This window comes from Choloepus didactylus, chromosome 8 (assembly GCF_015220235.1).
Source record: "Choloepus didactylus isolate mChoDid1 chromosome 8, mChoDid1.pri, whole genome shotgun sequence".
NCBI lineage: Eukaryota > Metazoa > Chordata > Mammalia > Pilosa > Megalonychidae > Choloepus > Choloepus didactylus.
In genome coordinates this window covers 48,900,770-48,922,099 of record NC_051314.1, presented here as the reverse complement: position 1 = coordinate 48,922,099, position 21,330 = coordinate 48,900,770, and the positions used below count along the sequence as shown (strand labels likewise).

At 34.0% G+C, this 21,330-nt stretch overlaps 1 protein-coding gene across 29 annotated transcripts in view; it reads right to left on the bottom strand.

Moving 5' to 3' along the window:
* The window catches only part of PPFIA2 (PTPRF interacting protein alpha 2), a 531,438-nt gene that overhangs the window by 367,071 nt on the left and 143,037 nt on the right, over positions 1 to 21,330 (bottom strand). For 6 of the 29 annotated variants that reach the window (XM_037848421.1, XM_037848419.1, XM_037848427.1 and 3 more), the window contains exon 1: positions 12,011 to 12,147. The exons of 21 other annotated variants lie outside the window; for them this stretch is intronic. In XM_037848421.1, the coding sequence (XP_037704349.1) occupies positions 12,011 to 12,091 (81 nt within the window). In that variant the 5' untranslated portion in view covers positions 12,092 to 12,147. Of the gene's footprint in view, positions 1 to 12,010; positions 12,148 to 21,330 lie in introns of those variants that run through there. 2 more of the 29 variants (XM_037848417.1, XM_037848418.1) reach the window with 1 other exon arrangement.

The window sequence follows — 21,330 nt, the reverse complement described above, 5'->3', positions numbered from 1 at the left end:
ACTGCCAATGTTTAATTTGCTCATATTTCCCTAAATAAATTTTTTACTGCCATTTAATCTTTTAAATTAAATATAGAACAAAAATTAAAACAAACTCTGGAATAATCTAATAGCATAAAACACATTAACTTTATTGTGTTTATGATGTTAAAAATCTCCAAAATTGTATTAGGAAAGAACATCTATTCATTTCATATATATATTTACGTAGGGCCTCCTATGTGCCAGCCATGGAGGAATGTTCTGGGAATTATTGTTATATAAAATAAGTCTTTTTGGAATTTATGTCTACAATGTGGTGATATAGCAGGACTAAATAAAGCATACTTTTCCAGTGAGTTTCTCTCTCTTTTTTTCTTTTCAAACAGTAAAATTTAATTTAAATTAAAAAAGTACGTCCCATGTTTGTTTCCTAAAGACTGATCCAAGGTTGCTTAGTTCAATATTAATCTTATTTGCACTTTGAATTCCCTTCCTCCTCGATTTTCTGTTTGGGGAGGTAATCATGGAAACCCACTTATTAAGATTGTGACAAATGTATGCATCAAATCTCAGGTGGACTCATTACTGCTTGGTATAATATCATCCCTATCATAATCATTATTTCCAACCTTTCTCACACTCCTAATGCCTGTAATTTACTTATCCCACTCACTTTTGGTTAAGTGATTAGAAAGCCATTTGATGTGAGTGCCTCAACTTACTTCTCTATCAAGTTCCTTTTATCACTTCATCCATATTCTCTTTTCTTTTTGTCTCAGACTTCAGATAAAGCATCCCTCCTACTTCCAAGGCTAACCTTTCAGCTGATACTTCAACCACACTCCTCTTGTTTTCCCTAGTTTCTCTGCCCTTTATCACTGAACATGTTCAGAGTTAAAGAAAATATGTGTTTTCTTTCTGATTACCAAGAAAGAACCCAACAGTGCTTTTGTTTCTTTTTTTTAAAGTAGGTTAAGAAGAGAATGTTTAAAATTTATTAAAACTAAATAGCCATTGTTCTTTCGTGAAAACCATGCTATTTCAGGAACCAGCCTCCTAGTTAAACGAGAAGGATTTCCTCTCATGTTCACCATCCACAAGAAGTTATTCTGAATGAATGCCTATGTGTGCATGACCCAATATGGACATAGAGAATAGCATAGCTAAAGATATAGAATGTTTTGGAATTGAAGGAAGACTACAGGACACTGAAAATCTAGGGAAAGTCTATAGTGGTGGAGCTTCACCTAGCATGGTCCCACAGATGATGCTTGTGGAATAAAGTCATTTTGTAACTCCTTACTAATTTTTTTTAAAGTAATACTTTTTCCTGAAATCTTTTGCAGTTGACATATTTGGAATTTACTTTTTTTTTAATCAAAATGTCACTGTGTTTTGCATGATACTCTATTATAATATTTATTTTGACCTATTATGTGTTACAAACAGTTGCTCCTTGAAAATACAGACCACATCTAAAGCAAATTATTGTGTTCCCTGAATAAAATAAATGTCTATAAAAATATTTAAATTGATTATATCATTGTTTAAACAGTCAATTCTTTGTGTATTAAATACTGTAACATATAAACAAAATGGTATCTAAACAAATAATATAGTTAAACAATGATAAGGTAAGATTAGGCAAATAGAGTGAATTTATGATATTTTATCTGAAATAGTTTATGCCTTTTAGGATTTCAAAGAAAGCTTCCTTTTTGGCTTTGTTGTTTGTAACATGAATTAAAATACACCTGAGCTTCTAATAGGTCTATACGAACTTCAAAGAAGGCTCTCAGAAAAGAGTAGATTAATGATGTGCTAAATAAGACAAACAAAAATAAAGGATAAAAGAAACAATATGCTAATCAGAGTGTAACATGATGCTGAAGTTCAGAACAATCACATTTTCACTGATTTTAGCTGGTAGAAAATACTAATAAATAGCATAGTGTGTTTTGTGAAGCTTCTGTCTTTTTTTACTTAATTAAGCTTAAGAATATTTAAATTATAAGAAATAGGTTGTTTATTCTTTTCTAGTGATATTGCCCAGCTTTCATTTATCTTTGCCAACTTCTGCTTTGTAATATAAATTAAAATATCAATTTGTAATATTCTTTAAAAACGTTATACTCTCCTTAACATTGTTAAACTGCCTAATTATTTTTGAAGCACTCAGCACTTCTGAGAGATCTGCTGCCAATAATAAGATGGACTCCTGTTGACTCTTAGTAATAGAAGCTCCTTTAAAGATCTACATGTTGCACAGAGTACCCAGCAAAAAAGAAAGCTGCCACTCTCTTTTAATTTGTGTGTGTATGATACATATATGCATATAACATAAATTTAGTCAATTCCACAAAATGGTGATTTTAATTTTTCATTTGTATATATTTAAAATTTTAAGATGACAATAAAAGTCATAATGAAGGTACAAGTGATAAATATAAAAATGAATTTTTAAACTATCAAATATAACTTAAAAATACAAAAAAGGTATTCATGAAAAAATCCAAATGTACTTTCAGAAAAGTACTTATATTAATGTTATGAAAGCTTATATTCTTTAAGCACAAAAATATTTTACATAAAATTAAGACCTAAAAAGTTAAATATATTTTAATAAGCTCCTTTAACTTTTTTTGAAGTATATGAAGTATTTAAAGTGATGCATGTGGTCAATTAGCATTTAATTTTTCTAAATTTAAAACAAGCAAAAATAAAAGAGGTCATTTGTGAAATAAATTTTGCTATTATTTAAAAAGTATATTTATCATTAAAACAACAACAAAGCTAATGTTTAATGAGTGCCATCTTTATTGTCAATAAGAACTTTATACATAATTTCATTAACATTCCATTTGGTATTCACAATGACCTCATGACCTAAATATTCTTATTCTTTTCCAATAGATGAGGAAAATTAAAATAGAGAAATAATTTCATTTGCTCATAATTACATTCTATTAAATGGTAGAACCTGGTTTTGAACCATACTGTGTCTAATTCGAAAGGGCATGACCTTAACAGTATGTAATTGTATTTCTTGAGAATAATCCTTATTATTTGTAAAAGTTTTGAAAATATAAAAGAGAATGCCAATAGGATAACAGTGGAGAATCTAACAGTGAACTAGAAAGAAAGTGGATTTAGAAATAGAATTATTTGGCTAAAATTACTTATCTCAATAGTGAGCTCCATATATCCCTCTAAAGTCAAAGCATTTTTGTCTTTCTGTTTATTCTAAGAACAGAGTGATGTACTATTTTGATTTGGGGATAATTTTCTTTGAGATGACTCTAAGATTCTTGAATGCAGAGACCAGTGTATTTTGCTTAACAGTGTAAAGGTCTGGTATAATGTAGATACTGAACAAGTTATATTGAATGATTTAGTTAATTAATAGAAGGGAACTAATTTTAGCAGTCTCCAATTTACACATGAATTCCTTCCTTCCTTCTTTCTTTCTTCCTTCCTTCCCTCCCTCCCTCCCTCGGAAATCACTAACATCTTTTATATGCTAAGCATCACACTAGGTAGGTGTCAATTAACAAATATGAATTGTTAGGTCTAATAATCATATGCCCTCCAGGAGTCTGCAGTCTAATGTTACAAGAGGTAAGTGCAAAAACTAAATGTAATATAATAAATAAAATAATATAATGTTTTAGTTTCCTGGCTGCTGAAGCAAATACCATGAAACGGGTTAGTTTAAACAACCAGAATTTATTGGCTCACAGTTTTAAGTCTAGGAAGAGTCCAAAATCAAGGCAATGCTTTCTCACAGAAGACTGTGGCATTCTGGGGCTGGCTGCTGACAATCCTTAGTCCTTGGCTTTTCTGTCACTTGGCAATGCACATGGCAGTCTCTCCTGCCTTCTCAGTTCCATTGACTTCTAGAGTCTGACTGCTTCCCCTTGGCTTTTTGTGTGTCTAACCTTCACTAGGCTCATAAAGGACTCCATAATCTGGTTTAAAGCCCAACCTGATTCATCTGGACCACACCTTAACTGAGGTAGTATCTTGAAGAGATCTTATTTACAGTGGGCCCACAGCCACAGGACTGGATTAAGTTTAAGAACATGTTTTTCTGGGTATATAGCTCCCAATCACCACAGCCTGCCCTCTGGATCCCAAAAAAGGCATGTTCTTTATACATGAAAAATACATTTGTTCCATCACAAAATCCCAAAAGCCTTAAGTCATTTCAGTAACAAAACTAAGTAAAAAGTCTCTTCAAGACTTGTTATGAGTGTGGTCTGTCCTGTGTGACAATTCCTCTGTGGACCTGTGAAACCCAGAAAACAGGTTATCTACTTCTAATATATAATGGTGGGTCAGGCATAGGCTAGACATACCTGTTCCAGAAGGGAGAAATTGGAAGGAAAACAGGGTTCACAGGTCCCAAACAATTCTGAAACCCAGCAGGGAAAACTCCATTATATTTCAGGGAGAATCATCTATGATTGATGTTTTGTCCTCCAGGCTTGATGGAGCAACAGCTCTACCCTTCCAAGTGCCTGTGCATTGCCCACGGTCTTCCGGAACACTGAGGTGAAGGCTGTACCCTCTCCAAGCATTGGGATGGTGACCAATCTCTCCATGAATGCTGGGACACAGGCTCCACCTTCTCTGAGCATTAGGGTGGCAGCACTTTTCCCTGAACAATGGAGCCCAAGGCCGGCCCCCTCCATGGGCCGGGCAAATAGCCTGTTTCTCCAAACACAGGGGCGAACCCATCCTTTCCACACACACGGGTGCAACGCTCTCTTGTCTCAAAGAGACCTCTTGGGTCCAGACCTCATCTTCCATAGTTCTGCCCTTGATGTCATTCTTCCTATAATTCATCCCTTCTCTGTCTCTTTCAGTCCAGGCTGGCAGCACAATTCTTCCAGCCTCTACCAATTAACCAATTCAAAGCCATGTCCACATTTTTGATATTTGAAATAACAGCACCATACTTTCTGATACCAAAAATTGTTTTAGCTTCCTGGCTGCTAAAGCAAATAACATATGATGTGTTGGCTTAAACAGTAACGCACTGGCTCACAGTTCGAAGCTAGGAAAAGTCCAAAATCAAGCTATCAACAAGGTAATGCTCTCTCCCAGAAGACTGTGGCATTCTGGAATTGGCTGCCAATGATCATTGGTCCTTGGCTTTTCTGTCACCTGGCAATGGACATGGTGGCCTCTCCTGCCTTCTTTATTCCATTTATTCTGCCTTCTGGCTCCTCCTCCAGTGGCTTTTTCTCTGTCTGACTTTCACTGTCTTTATAAATGACTCCAGTAATCTAGACTAAAGCCCTATCTGCTTTTTTTTGAGCCACACCTTAACTGAAATAGCATCTTGAAGAGATCTTATTCATAATGGGGCCACACCCACAGGAATGAGTCAAGTTTAAGAACATGTTTTTTTCTTAAACTTTCATAGCACCAAACCACCATATAGAGGCACATTAATTAATTAATGGAAGTATAGCAGCAGGGACATTTAACTCAAATTCAGTTTCAAGCATGATATTCAAGGAAGGGTTGAAAGAGAATGCTTGATTCCAAAATGTATTTACAAAACAAAGCAAACTCGCTCATTTAAGACACAGGAGCATTTGTCTTGAATCAGGTTCAGGAGTCATACTAAAGGATGGGTGGTAAGAAAAATAGTTTCTAATGTGTATTTACAAAACCAAGCACATATACAGAAAATGATGATAATTGTAGGTAAGCCAATATGTCCATGGGTTTAATTTTTCCACCCCCATGCTCTCTCCTCATTCGCTGCCAAGGACAATTCATCCACTTCAGTAAATGCTCTACTCTGTAAGCAGATGTCTTCCATATCTATATCTATTACTCAAGCAGACCTCTCTTCTGAGAGTCAAACCTGTGTTTCCAACTGCCTTTTCAACCTGCCCAAAATTGAGTAAATTGTTTTCCAAACTGTTCTACTTCCATATTTCTCTCTCTCACTGGAGAGAGATGTTTGCCTTTTCCTCTTTTGACTCTTATATTCTGAGTTAATACATTCCTTTGAATACTCTTACCTATGTTTCCCTTTTCCTCTTGACTTCTTAGCCCACATTCTTGCCACCTCTAGTGTGGATTACGGACCACACCTCTGTGGCTGCTGCTTACTGAGCTTTACTGACCACCAGGTGTATTAATAATGTACTGAGTTCAGTGCATTAAATGCTTTATCTCAAGGACTTCCTAAATTCTCTACCTCCAGTTTCTCTCTCTTCTTGACCCTACCTGAAATAGAGAGTTATTTTAGTTAGGTTCAAGTGAAACATATATGTGGACCACAGTCTTGGAATTTTACATCTATTTTTTGTGTTTCTATTGGGAGGTCATTCTAAACCAGGATATCAGGAACACCAATACGACACTAAGGCATTCTTCTTTTCAATTTTTGATTCAGTTCAACACCAATTTACTAATTACATCTGTGTGCCAGTCACTGTGCTTGGTGCTGGTGATTCAGCAGTGAAAAGAAGGACTCAGTGCCTGTCCTCATGGAATGCACAGCTTAGCTGCTTCTATTAATGAGAAATTCCTGCAGATAGAAGAGTTATGCTTTCCTTCCTGGAGCCCCAGGGGCTAATAATTGATTTCTCTGGTTGGTCTCACTGATATACAGAGAATTCTTAAATTAACAAAAGTGTACATTTAGGACAGATATTTCCCCTCAATTTCTCTTTTTGTCTCTCAGTGCAATTCCAAGTTATAAGTTTACTGGTATTTTGGTTGCTATTAAAAATCATATTTCCAACTAGGAGAAAGCTGTCAGTAAGGATTAAATGAGGAACTATAAGTAAATGGAATCCTGTAAGTTTAAAATCTTGTGGTGCCATAGTACAATATTTTTTACATAAAGGACCCAAATTTCTTTTAGTTTCTGCCCCAGTATACCAACAGGATTTGAACTTATGTTCTTTGGAATACTTTTGCTAAATTTAATCATCAACAGTTTAAACAACAGAATATAGGGAAAAGAGCATGGGTTGTTGTGTCCAAAACCCTGAATTCAGTCAGAAACTCCATTACTTTCTGCATTATTAATGGCTATTTGAATGGCTTTTATAGGCATCAGTTTCTTCATTTGTAAAGTGGAAAAATAAGAAGATATATTTGGGAAACCAGTTGCATAGGTCACAAGATATTAAACACTATTTTATAGTAGTAAATCATGATACCTTGTCTTGATATTTCTGAAAGCCACTGAATTCTTTTCTGTTCTTCCACTCCTATCATCCAGACAAGACAACATCCAGTAGTTTAAATAAGTAGCAAATCTAATCTTGCCACTCCTTGGTGAAAATTCTTAAATCCCAAGTCCATGATCCCAAGGATGCCATTCAAATCGCTCTTATATCCTGGGATTTGTTCATGTTATTTTTAACCATTTCCTGCCTCCAATTTATGTTCCAGTTAAACTAAATATTGCTTTTTCCACAGGCCAGTAGTAACTGTGAACATGCTGGTCCACCCACTTAAAATACCTCTTGAGTTGTCTCTACCACTCATAATAATGACTGCATACAATCAGGCAACAGAGAAGATCCCCAATTTTTCTCACTTACCTGAGGACATACGGCTATTTACCCTGCAACCCTGGAGATAAGGGGTTTATCTTACTATCTCTACAGGGTCTATAGGGCTCCTTTGCCTTCTTCATCTCTTTTTTTTTTTTTTTTTTTTTTTTGAGCAAATAAAATTACTAAGAATTTCTACATGCATTTTTAAATTATCAAAATTGTGAATTTATAATGTGCACCAAAGAATAGAGAAATAATGGTTGACTCCTAGGCAGTAACACAATGATAGAACATAGAAATTTTGGTTCTTTGTTGAAAAGCCAGAATTACCTCAACTTCCTTTGGTCACAAAGACATGGGCCCCTTACTAATCACCAGTTACATCTTCTGAGTGAAATTCTTCATGCAACAGAGATTTTTGCCCTACCCTTGAGTCTTCTATATCATTTAGTTGGTAATCCTATATGCCAACTAGGAAACTGTATGCTAATAAAATTTTAAAATTCCCTTGACAAAATAAGAAAAATCTCAATTAATAAGGAATGGTAAGGAGGTATAAAGAAATAAAAATCTCAAAAAGCTTTTGACTAGCTGTCATAGGAATATATTCTCAAAAACAATAAAATTAAAGGGTTTCCTTAATCGCTCATGTAATTGTTATATATTTGAAGAACCCAACAGTGGCACACAAAGGTCTAGTATAAAACAAACAAATCTACCTTTGCATGTCTTTAAACATTTTCTGTATTGGTATATAGTTACATCTGACCAACTATAGCATAGCTAAAGAAAAGTTTGATGCTTATTGTATTAAATGTTCATATTTTAAACATTTGCTTTTTAAATGATTAAGCAAAGGTGTTGTCAATGTCCATTCACTAGACATACAGGTTACTAAAAATTCTTGGGATTTTAACACAGCACAATAAGTGCATTAATAGTGATAAGAACAGGCAAAGAGGATCAAAGAAAAGGCATTTAATACAGCTTGCAGGGATGAGCAAAGGCTTCAGAGAGGAGGGGACAATTGAGATAAGTATTTAAGAATAAACAGTTTTCCATGGGCCAGTTCAGTGAAGAGGTAAAAATAACCACAGAGACACAGGAACATCACTTTCTGGGAAAGCAAGAAACGTGGGATGTTGCATTTTCCTCAGATCACGTAGAGCTTTCTGTGCCAAGCTAGAGAGATGGACTTGATCCTTTAACGAAAGGAGATCCACAAAGCATTTTAAGCAAAGAAATGAGAAATCACTATGTTTTCATACTTTAATGTGTCTTTCTCTCATTTTCAGAGGGTCTCAATGGGTGACACAGTCAGCCAAGGCTACTCACAGTCCAGGCAGATAATGTTTATACTGCTTTGATTAAATAGCAAGGAAATGTATCCTTAACAAAAATAATTCCTCTGTGGGTTCAATATATTTAAAAAAAAAATTGCTCCTGTTAGAAATGAATTCCTCTTGTTCAAAGAAGCAGTTTGCAAAGTTTGTTTTTGGTTTTTTTGTTTTGTTTTGATACTAGCAAACCATTTTTTTAGTTTGTTGTTAATGAAAGATTTAATAGAGTTCCAATGAATAAAACAGACAAATGTAGAATAAGGTAACTGCATAATCATCAAAAAGCTCCCCACCCTTCTGTGTCTTGCAACTGCTCACAAACTCCCATGAAAACTTAGGGCTGTGCAGACACAGTTTGAAAACCACTGAGCAAAGGCATTTAATCTCTAGGAAATGAGGGGAGCCGTGTTGGTCACAAATACCTCTGGGAGGAATAACACATTAAGTCATCACTAAGCAATCTAGAAGTTTAGTGGAGCTATTAAGGAACAAACGTGAAATCATGTTGAAAATCAATTTTACGGACAAAGTTAAGGAGAATCCACTGTATTCCAGTACATCCATTTAATTTTGCTTTAAAGTAGGTTTCCCATGCAACCATTCTGAGCCCTATAAATTTGACAGTTCTAATCATGCAAATATTTTACATAGTGGTTTCCTTGAGTAACATATAATTTTAGTTTTTTGCCAATCAAAGTGCATTCTAGGCAACCACACTATAGAACTTGATTTTGGTGATAAATAATTCACTAAATATACAGGGCAATTTGGGTTTTGGCATCATCCAGATTCCAGGCATCTCTGAGTAGAAAAATGCAGACAAAAGTATGTTCACAGTAATACAGAAGAGCTCACACTTGAGGAAATTAATTTAAATTAAATTATCAGATAGTCAATACAAAAAGCACTTGTGCATGTGTATGTATGTGTAAGCATGAATGTATTTGGCTAAACTGAAATGTACTGAAAAAGAAAATCCTTTCTTGGAATATCTTTTAACTTCTCATTTGTCATCCTTTCACCTGGTTTGAGCTCCTCAGGTCAAATGCATTCTAAATATTACCCTTAAAATTTGAGAATGTACATTTCAGCAAAAATGACAGGATAGTTTGAACATTTAATGAGAAGACAGAACTGAAACTCAGTATTATTCATGCTGAACTATTTTAGTATTTTTGCATATGTTAACTCCTGTGCTAGAATAATTTTAAGAAAGGAAGTATTAAAATCCCATGTCTTTGGTCCAGAATCATGTCAGACATTCATTTATGCCATTCCATAATGAGAAACATTTTTGAAAACTTAACTAATCATTTTCTCAAGATACATTTTTGACAAATGGTGTGTTAGTTTTACGGCATCCATTTCTTATTACAGTATTTCAACCAAAGAAGATATATTGCCTTAAAGAAGCTAAATGTTTATAAATAAGAAAAATAATCATGCACCATTCTGTCTTTTGAAAACTGAGTCAACTTTAATAAACCTTTATCTTCATGCTTTAAAAACCATCTTTTTACCCCTCCTCCACCAAAAATAAAAATAAACAAGAACAGCAACAAGAAAATAAATGCCCAAACTTTGCAACACTGCCTGTTTTAGGAGATTACAAAGTGTAGGGGAATAGAGTTCATATTTGCCAAGGTTTATATTGTATCTGAAATTCTAGCACTTTGGCACAAATGTTGCAACATCAACAACAAGAATTGAGTGGTTAAAAATATCATTCCAGGGTATTTTCAAAGAAAATCACCTGCCAAGAAAGGTATCAGCAATATCTTTACAGAAAGAAATGTAAAAAGCCTGTGTCATAACTGGGCATATGGAATTTACTGACCCCTAAACTTTAAAAGACTGAAGTAGAATACCTAATGTCAAAAGCTGCCCCAAAAAGCCAGCCACAGGATATTGTAAAGAGTGTTTATATCTCAGTGTTCAGAGAAGTAAACAAGGTAATAATCCTGTAGAACAGCCCCAGGGCACTTGAATTTTGAAGCACTACCACAATAAGCAGATTACTACTGGGAAAATAATATATTCTGTAACATCACAGACTTCCAATATCACTAGACACCAGTGTAAAATAGGAGAGGCAACAGGGTTAAAAATAGAAGTATAAAAAAGGGAAAGGGAGAGAGTAATTATATCTACTGCTTATAGTTTGCAAAGCTAAGCGATTTTAATAAATCTGATGTGCATTTATGCAAAGCATCCTTTAAAAAATTCTGACTACTTTTACTACATTAATTCTCTTGGTCTTTATATTTATTTTCTTAAGGAATACTATTATTATATAGCTAAAATAATTAAGTGCCAGGCTGTTTATATTTCCACAATGTAAAATATACTGAGAAAAGAAGTTCATTTTCCCTTTTCATGTAATGATTATATGACTGAATTACAGAGTAAACCTTAGTGTTGAAAGATAGAGTTTGACAATACAAATGAGGTAGAAACTGATTTAGTTTAGATTTAACCATTTTCTACACTGATGATTGATTTATTCACAGGCAATTTAGTAGGTAACAGCTTTGAAACTCATTTATATTCATATTATAAATAGTATAAATCATTTTGACTTTTTGATAACACAGAAAATCTTCCATCTTGATGAGTTTCTACTTTGCCTCGGATTGAAAAGCACACAAAACATAGTACTTAAGCCTCCTGTATTATTGTTTGTTCATATATTGTACCCATTAAAAAATTAAATAACAGGGATTATGTTAGACTATGTACATGAAGTCCAAAACATTTTTCTAAGCCCAGAGGGCACAGTGTACAAAGTTTCATAAATTATCTTTTAATTTTACTCTCTACATGATGTATAAGGGAAGTAACTCTATAATATTTACCATATTATATCAGGAGACACAACAAATCTCATAAACCATCAAGATAATGGTGTAGCAAAATTTAAAATCCCTGTGGAAAACTGAGAGCTCAATATTATTTTGCTTGAATTCACAGAGAATCCTAATATCATCCTATTTCCAAATTTGAAAGCAATTATACTGACTTGCATATTATCCACTTCTTACAACCTAAATACTTTCACACTTTGCGGTTTTCCTTCCTTTTTATTTCTCTTTATTAAGAGTTTGACTAAGATATTAACTTCGTAAGTAGTGAAGCCATTTAAAGCACACTTACTTGAAAAGTGTAAAACCGAGTCCCATTAGGAGGATGCACTTTAGGGGAGCCAGAAACGGTGTTCATATCCGAGAAAATCATTTCTGATCACAGAGACAATATAATCCACAAGGAGCTACAGATGTAGAGCAGAGAGCTTAGCGTACAGACAAATCCGTGCATGCATTGAGGGAGGCTAGAGGGTAAAACAAAATCTGCCCCATCCTTTTCAGATACACAGTGATATCTTTGAATATCTTTCTCCTATATTGGAATCTAAGCTGTAAAGGTCATCTGCTACGGACCTTTTGTGCAGCTAGTTCTTTAGAACACACAATATTAAAAAAAAAAAAAAAAAAAAAAAAAAAAGAAGAAAAAAAGCAAGAACCAACAATAAATGGAGCTTGTGCAGTATCTGGCAGTGCTGTGGACCTGCCCATCTGTTCTCAGTGATAATCACCTCCCTCCACCACAGTCTAGCAGAGTGATTATGCTAAATATCCTGGTTAACCAATAACATACAGTTTCATTTCAGGGAAGCGTGCACAGTGTAATTCAGAGGACCTCTTCTGACTAACCTAAAGCATATTTCCTATTCTGTTTATAGCTGTATTTAGTAACAAATTATTGTTCCATATACTCTTATTTCTGTATTTTTTTCAAATCTCTTTGTCACTCCCAGTCTTTCCAATAAGATTTTGATTCTTTCACAAAGCCTCTTAATTTTAAGTAAATAGTCCTTTTATAATTTATAGAACAAAGCATAGCATAGCTGGCTAGGAAATCGAGGGGCAGTGCCTACAATTCAGTAAGATTGCACAGTACTAGGAATATATAAAATGCACCAAATATTTTCCACTTTTCTAACTCGTAAAGGACATCTCGAACAGGAATGTAATCATTATTCTCTCATTTCTACCTTTTTAACTCAGTAAAAATTAACCTCGAAAATCAATGCCTAAAAAAATAGTACCAGAAGTTTGTTTCAAATAATCACAACTTCATTTAACATATACACAAAACAATTAAAAAAATATATTTTATACACATGAAGATTTTTATCTCAAGACCCAAAAATAGTGCTTGCAAACATCTAGGATGTGATGCACAGTATGTTAATTTTGCTATGTCTTTTACCACAATTATTCAGTCTGTATATAAGATCATATTCAGGTGACTTGCACCTTTTAGAAGTAAAAATAAATGTTCCATTTACACATGGTTCAAAGGTGGAGACTTTAGGAGGACCGAATTGAGAACAAGCCAAAGTGGTGTCTTCAGGAATGTATCTAAGATGAAATAGTTAGACATAGTCAAGAACCAGAAACCAGCTGCTTGGAACCTGGAGGATACAAAAGGGCTATATAGCAATGGGCTCTTAAGGCTAAAATTATTATTCATTCATACTTTTAATTCTCTAATTATCTTCAAATGTCTATCAAAATACTATCTTTTGCATTTAGGTTTTAAGGAGGAGGCAGAAAAGTGATTCTTAATTCCTTAGATGGATTTCCAAATTCCAGTAAATTATATGTGTAGAAAATTGTATAAATAGCAAACTGCTAAAAAAAATAAAAAATAAAAAAGATGGATTTTTAATAAAATGTGTATTTTGGGATAATTTTAGACTTACAGAAAAGTTGCATAGGTAGTAACAAGTTCCTATACACCCTCACCCAGTTTCCCCAATTGTGAACATCTTATATTACCATGGTACATTTGTCAAACTAAGAAACTGACTTTAGTACATCACTACTAACTAGACCCTAGACTTTATTTGGATTTCACTAATTTTTTCCCATTAAATGCCTCCAGGTTCTAACTGAGGGTACCACATTTATTTAGTTGTCATGTCTCCCCACTTTCCTCTGGTTTGTGACAGTTTCTCAGTCTTTCCTTGTTGTTCATGACCTTGATCATCTTGAGAAGTACTGACACAGCATCCTGTAGAACAGCCCCCAATCTGCTGCTTATACCAATCATGTTTATCTGGTGTGTTTCTCATGGGTAGAATGAGGTTACGGGTTTTGAGGAGGTGATGTACCTTTCTCATCACATCATATCAGGAAGTTCATGATACCCACTTCATAACTTGATTAAGGTAGTGTTTGCTAGGTTTTCTCTACTGCAAAGTTACCTTTTTTGCCATTCCGTACACTTTTTTTGGGAAGTAAGTCACTAAGTCTAAAACACCCTCATGGAGATGGTAGTGGGGGTGGTGGAGGGGTGCACAAAATTAAGCTCTACTGCCTGGAGGGAGAAGGATCAACACATATTAATTGGAGCTCTTCTATAAAAAAGATTTGTCTTTTCTCCTCCATTTATTTTTTCAATCATTTATTTATATTAGTGTGGACTCACGAACATTTATTTTACACTTTGGGTTGTAATCCACTACTACATAATTTATTTTGTTGCTCAAGTTGTTCCAGCTTTGGCCACTGGGAACATTTTCAGCTTGGCTCTTATGTCCCTTAGATATAGCACTATCCTTTTGTTTTTCAGCACTACAAGATTATTTTTTAAAATGATTTTTTGGGTGTAAATCATCTGTCATTTGCTAAAACTGTTAGTCTCCTTAACTATAACTTTAATTATAACTATAATTAAAATTATAAATTATAAATTATAGATTATAAATATAATCTAAGCATTGCTGATGAACTTAAAAAATCAGTTTTCCTTTTTTCTATAATTATTTAAGCAGTTATATTGAAATTTTTTCAAATTAATTTTTTTTCCTTATGATTTCTTAATCCACCTGGGAGTCATTCAAACCTCCCCCCCCCCAAAAAAAAAAAAAAAAAAACTACAAAGGTTTACTAGCTGGGGTAGTCAGTGGTGACTATAAAAATTGGCTCTCCCCCATTCCAGATACATGTAAAGACTCCACTTCCTCTGTGGTTGGTAAGGCCACATAACTTCTGTTCCCAAAGAGCTGTGAGTGGAAATGATGTGCCCTTTGGGCCAAAAGATTTAATTGCTCATGTGAGACACTCCAGTGCTAATCCTTTCCATCTGCAGAGTGACCTGCAACATTCAAGCTGGTGGCTGATCTCAGAGAATGGGTCCTTGAGAAACTATGATTAGCATAGCTGTGCCCCCCACCCACTCACCTTCCTACTAATCCATGATGGGCATGTAATCTGATTAAGAGATGAATCTTTGTTGTATTCAGCCACTGATATTTTGGGGCTTTGTGTTATGAAGTTATCCAAGAAGTGTGAACGATAACATTTTAGGAATTTGCCCAAGTATTTAGTGATCTTCCCCCTCCCTTACCCATCCATTCCAAGATTCAACAGAACATATAAGATTCCTTAAATGTACAGGTATTGAAGTTAGGACTCACAGATTTCCTTTTAAAATTTCTAAATTTTCATATTCTGTCCTCTAGTAGATTTAACTCTATAGTTTAAACTAGCTTCTTTTAATTTGATGCTTACATGCAGGTAATTAAAAAATGCCTATCCATTTAGAGAACACAGACAAATATTTGGTGCAAGATATTTTGTAACAGATTTTTGGCTGTCTTCATCATCAAGCAGTGGAATATTTTGGCCAGAAGTACCACCTGATTCCGAACAGTGTGTATGTGTTTGAGTTATGTATGTGTATCTACACCCTGATTATCATTCATTTTCCTTCCTTCATTCCTCCTTTCTTTCTTTCCTTCTTTTCTTCCTTCTTACCTTCCATAAATATTTATTAAATACATATAATCTGCCAACACATTAGGAAACACCAATCATAATTCCTTATCTGCAATTCCAAAACACAAAAAGCTCTGACAACCTAAAGTCTTCAGAACCTATTTGGTGACAAACCTGACATGACCGAAATGTATATGGTTTAAAAACTGACATGAGACAATGTGTAATCTTTATTTTTCCAGCTTAGTGGAAATATTATTAGAAAGTAATGCATTTGATCATGAGATGCTGTGTCAGACCCAGCCAGCAGTGTTGCTTTGTGCTTTTAGGCATAAATAGTTTGAAAAACTATGTAGCCCTTCTTCATGATAAATTTAAATAGTTGTAAGGGATTTAATTTCCAGTATATTGTAAATATTGATTTTTAAAAACAAAGCTGTTATAACACTGTTTTGAATGAAATACAAATACCATGGCAATTTAATCCATCACCATCTATTTAAAAACATAAAAAATGAAAAGCTCTTAAAAATTGGAAATTTTATACAATTTCTTTTGCTCCTTGAACTTGTACTTCTTTTCTTTCCTCTAACAGAATTCTACCCAATGATATTATACTCTCTCCTATTATATTGTTACGCTTTATTTTGTTGATCACCCTGTAATATGTTACTGCAAAAAAACATGTCTATAAATAGGAATTTAAATTATTTTTTTCTTTTAAACTTCCAATTTCTATAAGATTACAAATGTTAAAAAAAAAAGTCATCTGGATTGAGTTGTTTTCACAAATACTGTTAACACACAATTTATCAGAACAGCATAAATTATTAAAATTCTAATAAATAATTGTTTGATATTAAAAAGTAAAATGTTATTGGAAATATATGTCTTGATAAGATATGCTTATTCATGTCATTTATATCATTCAAACTTAGAATGAGACAGGGTCCTAATTTTCAGTTTTATAAATTTATTTGCTGAGAAGCCATGTTCATAGAAATAAATGGGAAATAAGAAGGCTGTGTTACTGTCTTATTATTAATAGCAATGTCATACATTCCTTTGACACACATGTTAAAATATTTTATATTCAATATTAAACACCTTGATTAAGTCCTCCTTAAATTTTATTGAAAGTTAAAAATTGGAAAATACCTTACTGCAAAAAGATTTGTTACCAAGCTATTAAAATCATTCATTTTTTCAACACTTGTTCTTGCGGTTAGAGTGGTACCTTAGTCTGGCCCTGGAAGGTCTGATGCCCTGGAGTAATGCGACTTGGGAAGATTCCTGAGAGATGTGCCTCTGAGAAGGGAAGGGCACTGCGAATGCAGGCAGGTCTCCTTAACTGCAATGCTTTACTCGGGATATTGCATTTTAGAAAAGGGTACTTGTGGAATATGAGGTTGAAAATTTTCCCTTACAAGTATCCATGCCCTCCTATTCCTTCAAGAGGCTTCACCCCTTAATTTCAAATAATTACCAAACACCTATCCCTACAATTGCTAACATAAATCATTTAATGTGTTTGATAACACAGTATGATTGGTGAAATTAATTTAAGCATCATTTCTAATCAGTATGACCAAAAATTTGTAATCAAATTGGTCAAAGCTACAAACTCAAAACTACATGCTCTGCATGTAAAAGACAAAGGCCAATGAGCACAGTGGGCTTGTCTTAGTTTCCTAGGCTGCTCAAACAAATACCATGAAATGGGTTGGCTTAAACAATGAGAATTTATTAGCTTACAGCTTTGAGGTAAAAGAAGTCCAAATCAAGGAATTATCAAGGCTGTACTTTCTCCCCAAAGACTGTGACATTCTGGAGCTGGCTGCCGGCAATCCTGAGCTCCTCCGTCACATGGCAAGGCAAATGGTGGCGTCTCCTGGTCTCTCCCTTCTCTTATGGGTTTGTTGATGTCTGGCCTCTTGCTTTCTGTGGCCTTCTTTTCTCCTCTCTCTGTCTGAATTTCATTCCATGTACAAAGAACTCCAATAATAGTATTAAGACCTATCCTGACTGAGGTGGGCAAGACCTTCTTAATTGAAGTAACATCATCAAAAGTTTCTACTTACAATTGATTCACAACCACGGAATGGATTAAATTTAAGAACATGTTTTTCTGGGGTACATATTGCTTCAAACCACCATAGAGTTCATGGTCTTTTGCTGAGTCTAAGTCTCCTCATCTGAGGAGGATCATAACGCCTTACTCAAAAGTTTTCTGTAGCAATTAAATGAGATTAAGGAAATGAAAAAAGCTAGCACACTAACAGGCAAAAAACACTCAAATTTGATTTGACTCTCCTCCTTTTATAAACAGAAAATTTACAAAGAATAAAGTCTCAAAAATACTCATATGCTCCAAGCGGATAGTACTACTTGCTAGAGTAGATTTCAGGAAGCTCCAAAATTCATGAAAATAAAATTACAAATAAATAAAGTACTTATACACTATGTTTAGTCAGTCAAAAAGTTAGTCTTTCCCCATAAGTTGCAAGCTTACGATGTTATTAAATTTTTAAATGTAAATTAGTATTTAAAGAGAAGTGTTCACCAAAGCTTTGGATATATGATTTGGTCCAGCCATACACTGAAAAATTTATTCAGAAAAATGAAAACCAAAAATATACAAATTCAAATATTTAATTTATATGTATGCACTGTGTCATTCATTTAAAAAATGATGGTTTCTAATTTTTAAATTTACCAAAATTAATTCCAAATATATTTTGTTAAATTAAATAACACATATTTACTAACCAAAGCAGTACACTCAGTTGCAGAGTCTTACACTTAGGTTTTTAAAAAGTGTATGTATTAAGTGTGTTGGTTCTACAACTATACTGAAGGGTCATGTCAGGTAAACATACCTCTGGGCTTAGCATGGGTAGGGTAGCTGTAAGTCCCAGTTTGCCAAGGAGAGTCCCGGTTAACATCTTTTGCCCCAGGATAATGATTAATAGTGCTCTTTTTTCCTTAAAATATGTCCTGATTGGATTTTTGGATTATAAATTATGTACATGTAGAATTGTGATATATATTATATACACACACACACTACATGTGAAATAAATTTTTTATGCTCATGGTAGCAATTACTAGTTTCCAGGGTAAGTTATACATCCATTTAAATTGCCACAGACAAACAACAAAAATCTCTCAAGATACATCATTTACCAAGAGATCAATATTGAAAATAAAAAAGTAAAAGAATGAGTAAAGTGTACTTTCTAATAAATGGGTCAGTAAAAGTCCTAAAGCCAGACAGTTGTTTTTAATAGACTTACAAAGAAGATTCCCAAAAGTCATCTAATACATATTTCTGCATCAGAGAATAATTACTCATAAGCTTTCTGAAATTTCTGTTATTAGTTTGGAATTATAGAAAGTTCAAAAAATACTTTAAAGCCCAGTATTTTATATCCTGTCAGGAAGAGTTGTACTCATCTCAATCATTTAAAAAGAAATATCCATTCAACATAATTTGTTTTTAACAAATAGTTTTTAGATATATTATGCTTAAAGACAAGTAATTTAATGTTGCATTTCTTTTATTCATTTATGAGTGTTGGATTAAAATCCACAAAATCTGCAGGGTGATGAGAATTTGGGGAGGACTGCTTATTTTCTGTTAAGTTTCCGATAAATGATCAGGGGGAAAAGGCCATACTGGAAGAAGGAGAGGAGGAGGAGAGAGAGGAAAAAAACGGAGGATGGGAGAGATATATTACTACAATTTGCATATATAGTACTATAAGAAAACAAAGCATTTTCTAGCCAAGCCTTTGGTTAGCAGTCAAGCCAGATGGAGTGACATTTACTGCCCAGATAGACAATAAATCCTAGCGAGTCAATATAGTTGGCATTTGGAAGCTAGTCAAGTATACACTGCTAGCTAGGTATTAATCATATATATATATGATATATAAATATGATGATACAGATGAAATCTATCTTCCTCTATCTACATCTATACCCTTACCTTTATATCACAAGTTGTATAAGAAGCAGCTAAGATGACCCCATTCAGATAGCCAGAACCCCAAGTTTACTTCTATTTCTGGGTCTCCTACTTCCTGATGGTCACAGCTGCCTGCTCACAGGGTTGCAGTTTGTTCATTCACTCATTCATTCATTCAGTGTGTGTGTGTGTGTGTGTATTCAATATTAAAATTAGAAAGCATTAAAATGGTATCATCTTCCCAATTACTATTCCTTCTTTTCTTCTTTACAGGAACCAAAATTTTCACAAATGTTTATATGTATTATGATAATAGCCCATGAACATCCTTATGCTTAAATTACAAATATTAAATCATAATAAAATTTAGGATAAAGAAGGTTTTTTTGTTTCTTTTTCAGTCCTTTAATGGACATATTAATTGATTAGAAGCACTCTGTAATTCAACAATTCAATAATTTCATTACATTTTGTTAAGTTTAGCTCATATTCTGAAATATACATCATTAGCCAGGTTTTAAAGAAATCACATTAGAACTGCAGTAGAGGATGTGCTTTCCTCATCAACCACTCCGAATATCAGTTGCCTTCTAGTTCAAGATTTTATAATAATACCTGTAGGAATTTCTGAACTCCACTCTTTACAAGTATAAAAAGAGTTAGTTGAGAAATACTGGGTCCACTCTATGGCATGACAACTACCTACAGATTATTACATATTAAATTTAAACTTGGATATACTCTAATACACTCCATTACTTAGTACAGTTGTGATGTTAAGTTTCAACCACTTCTCATTAGAAATTGGTAAATTCTGTAGCCAGTTGTGACTAAAAGAAATATTTCTGCTCTGGATCAATCTATATTTCCATTGAGGTGGGCCCTAGGTGGGTCTTAATCCTCTTACTGGAGCCCTTTATAAGAGGATGAAATAAGAAAGAAAGACACAGAGGCAGAGAGAAAGACACAGAAGCACAGACAGAAAAAGGTACAGAAGCTCAAAAAGAAAGCCACAGATGGAGCAGCCAGAAACTGAAGGCAATGACACCCAGAAGAGAAGAGTCAGCAGACACCGCCATATGACTTGCCATGTGACAGAGGAGTACATCCAGGATCACCGGATCACCTGTTGATGCCTTGATTTGGACATTTTCACAGCCTCAGAACTGTAAGCTTGTAAACTAATAAATTTCCCTTGTTAAAAGCCAGCCCATTTCTGGTATATTGCATTTCAGCAGCTTTAGTGAACTAAAACAGAGGCCAAGCAAACACAGAATTAAGAGTTTATTATGTCACAATAAATTATGGGAATACATTAATTTCTTCAATTTATCCCCCTTGTACTTGACATTTATCACATATAAATCAATGAAAGAAACATAAGTATTAACATTTCATAATATATGCAGAAATTCTTATTAAAAACACTTTGCTTTAATATCAGAAGGGCATATAATCAGTAACATGATTACAAGTGCCTTGGACAGCATCATATACATTGGCAGCTTCAGTCATGTGCAATAAATATTAATTAGATTGAAGTGATTAGGAGCAAGGAATGGATATTTATTTGAATCCTGATTGTATTAATTCATCAACCCAGAATAAGTTAAAAACATAAGCTCTAGTATCAAATTCCCATTCTTCTATGTTCTAGATGAATAAAGCTTGTACAATTGACTTAATCTCTCTGAGCCTCAGTTTTCTTCTATGAAAAA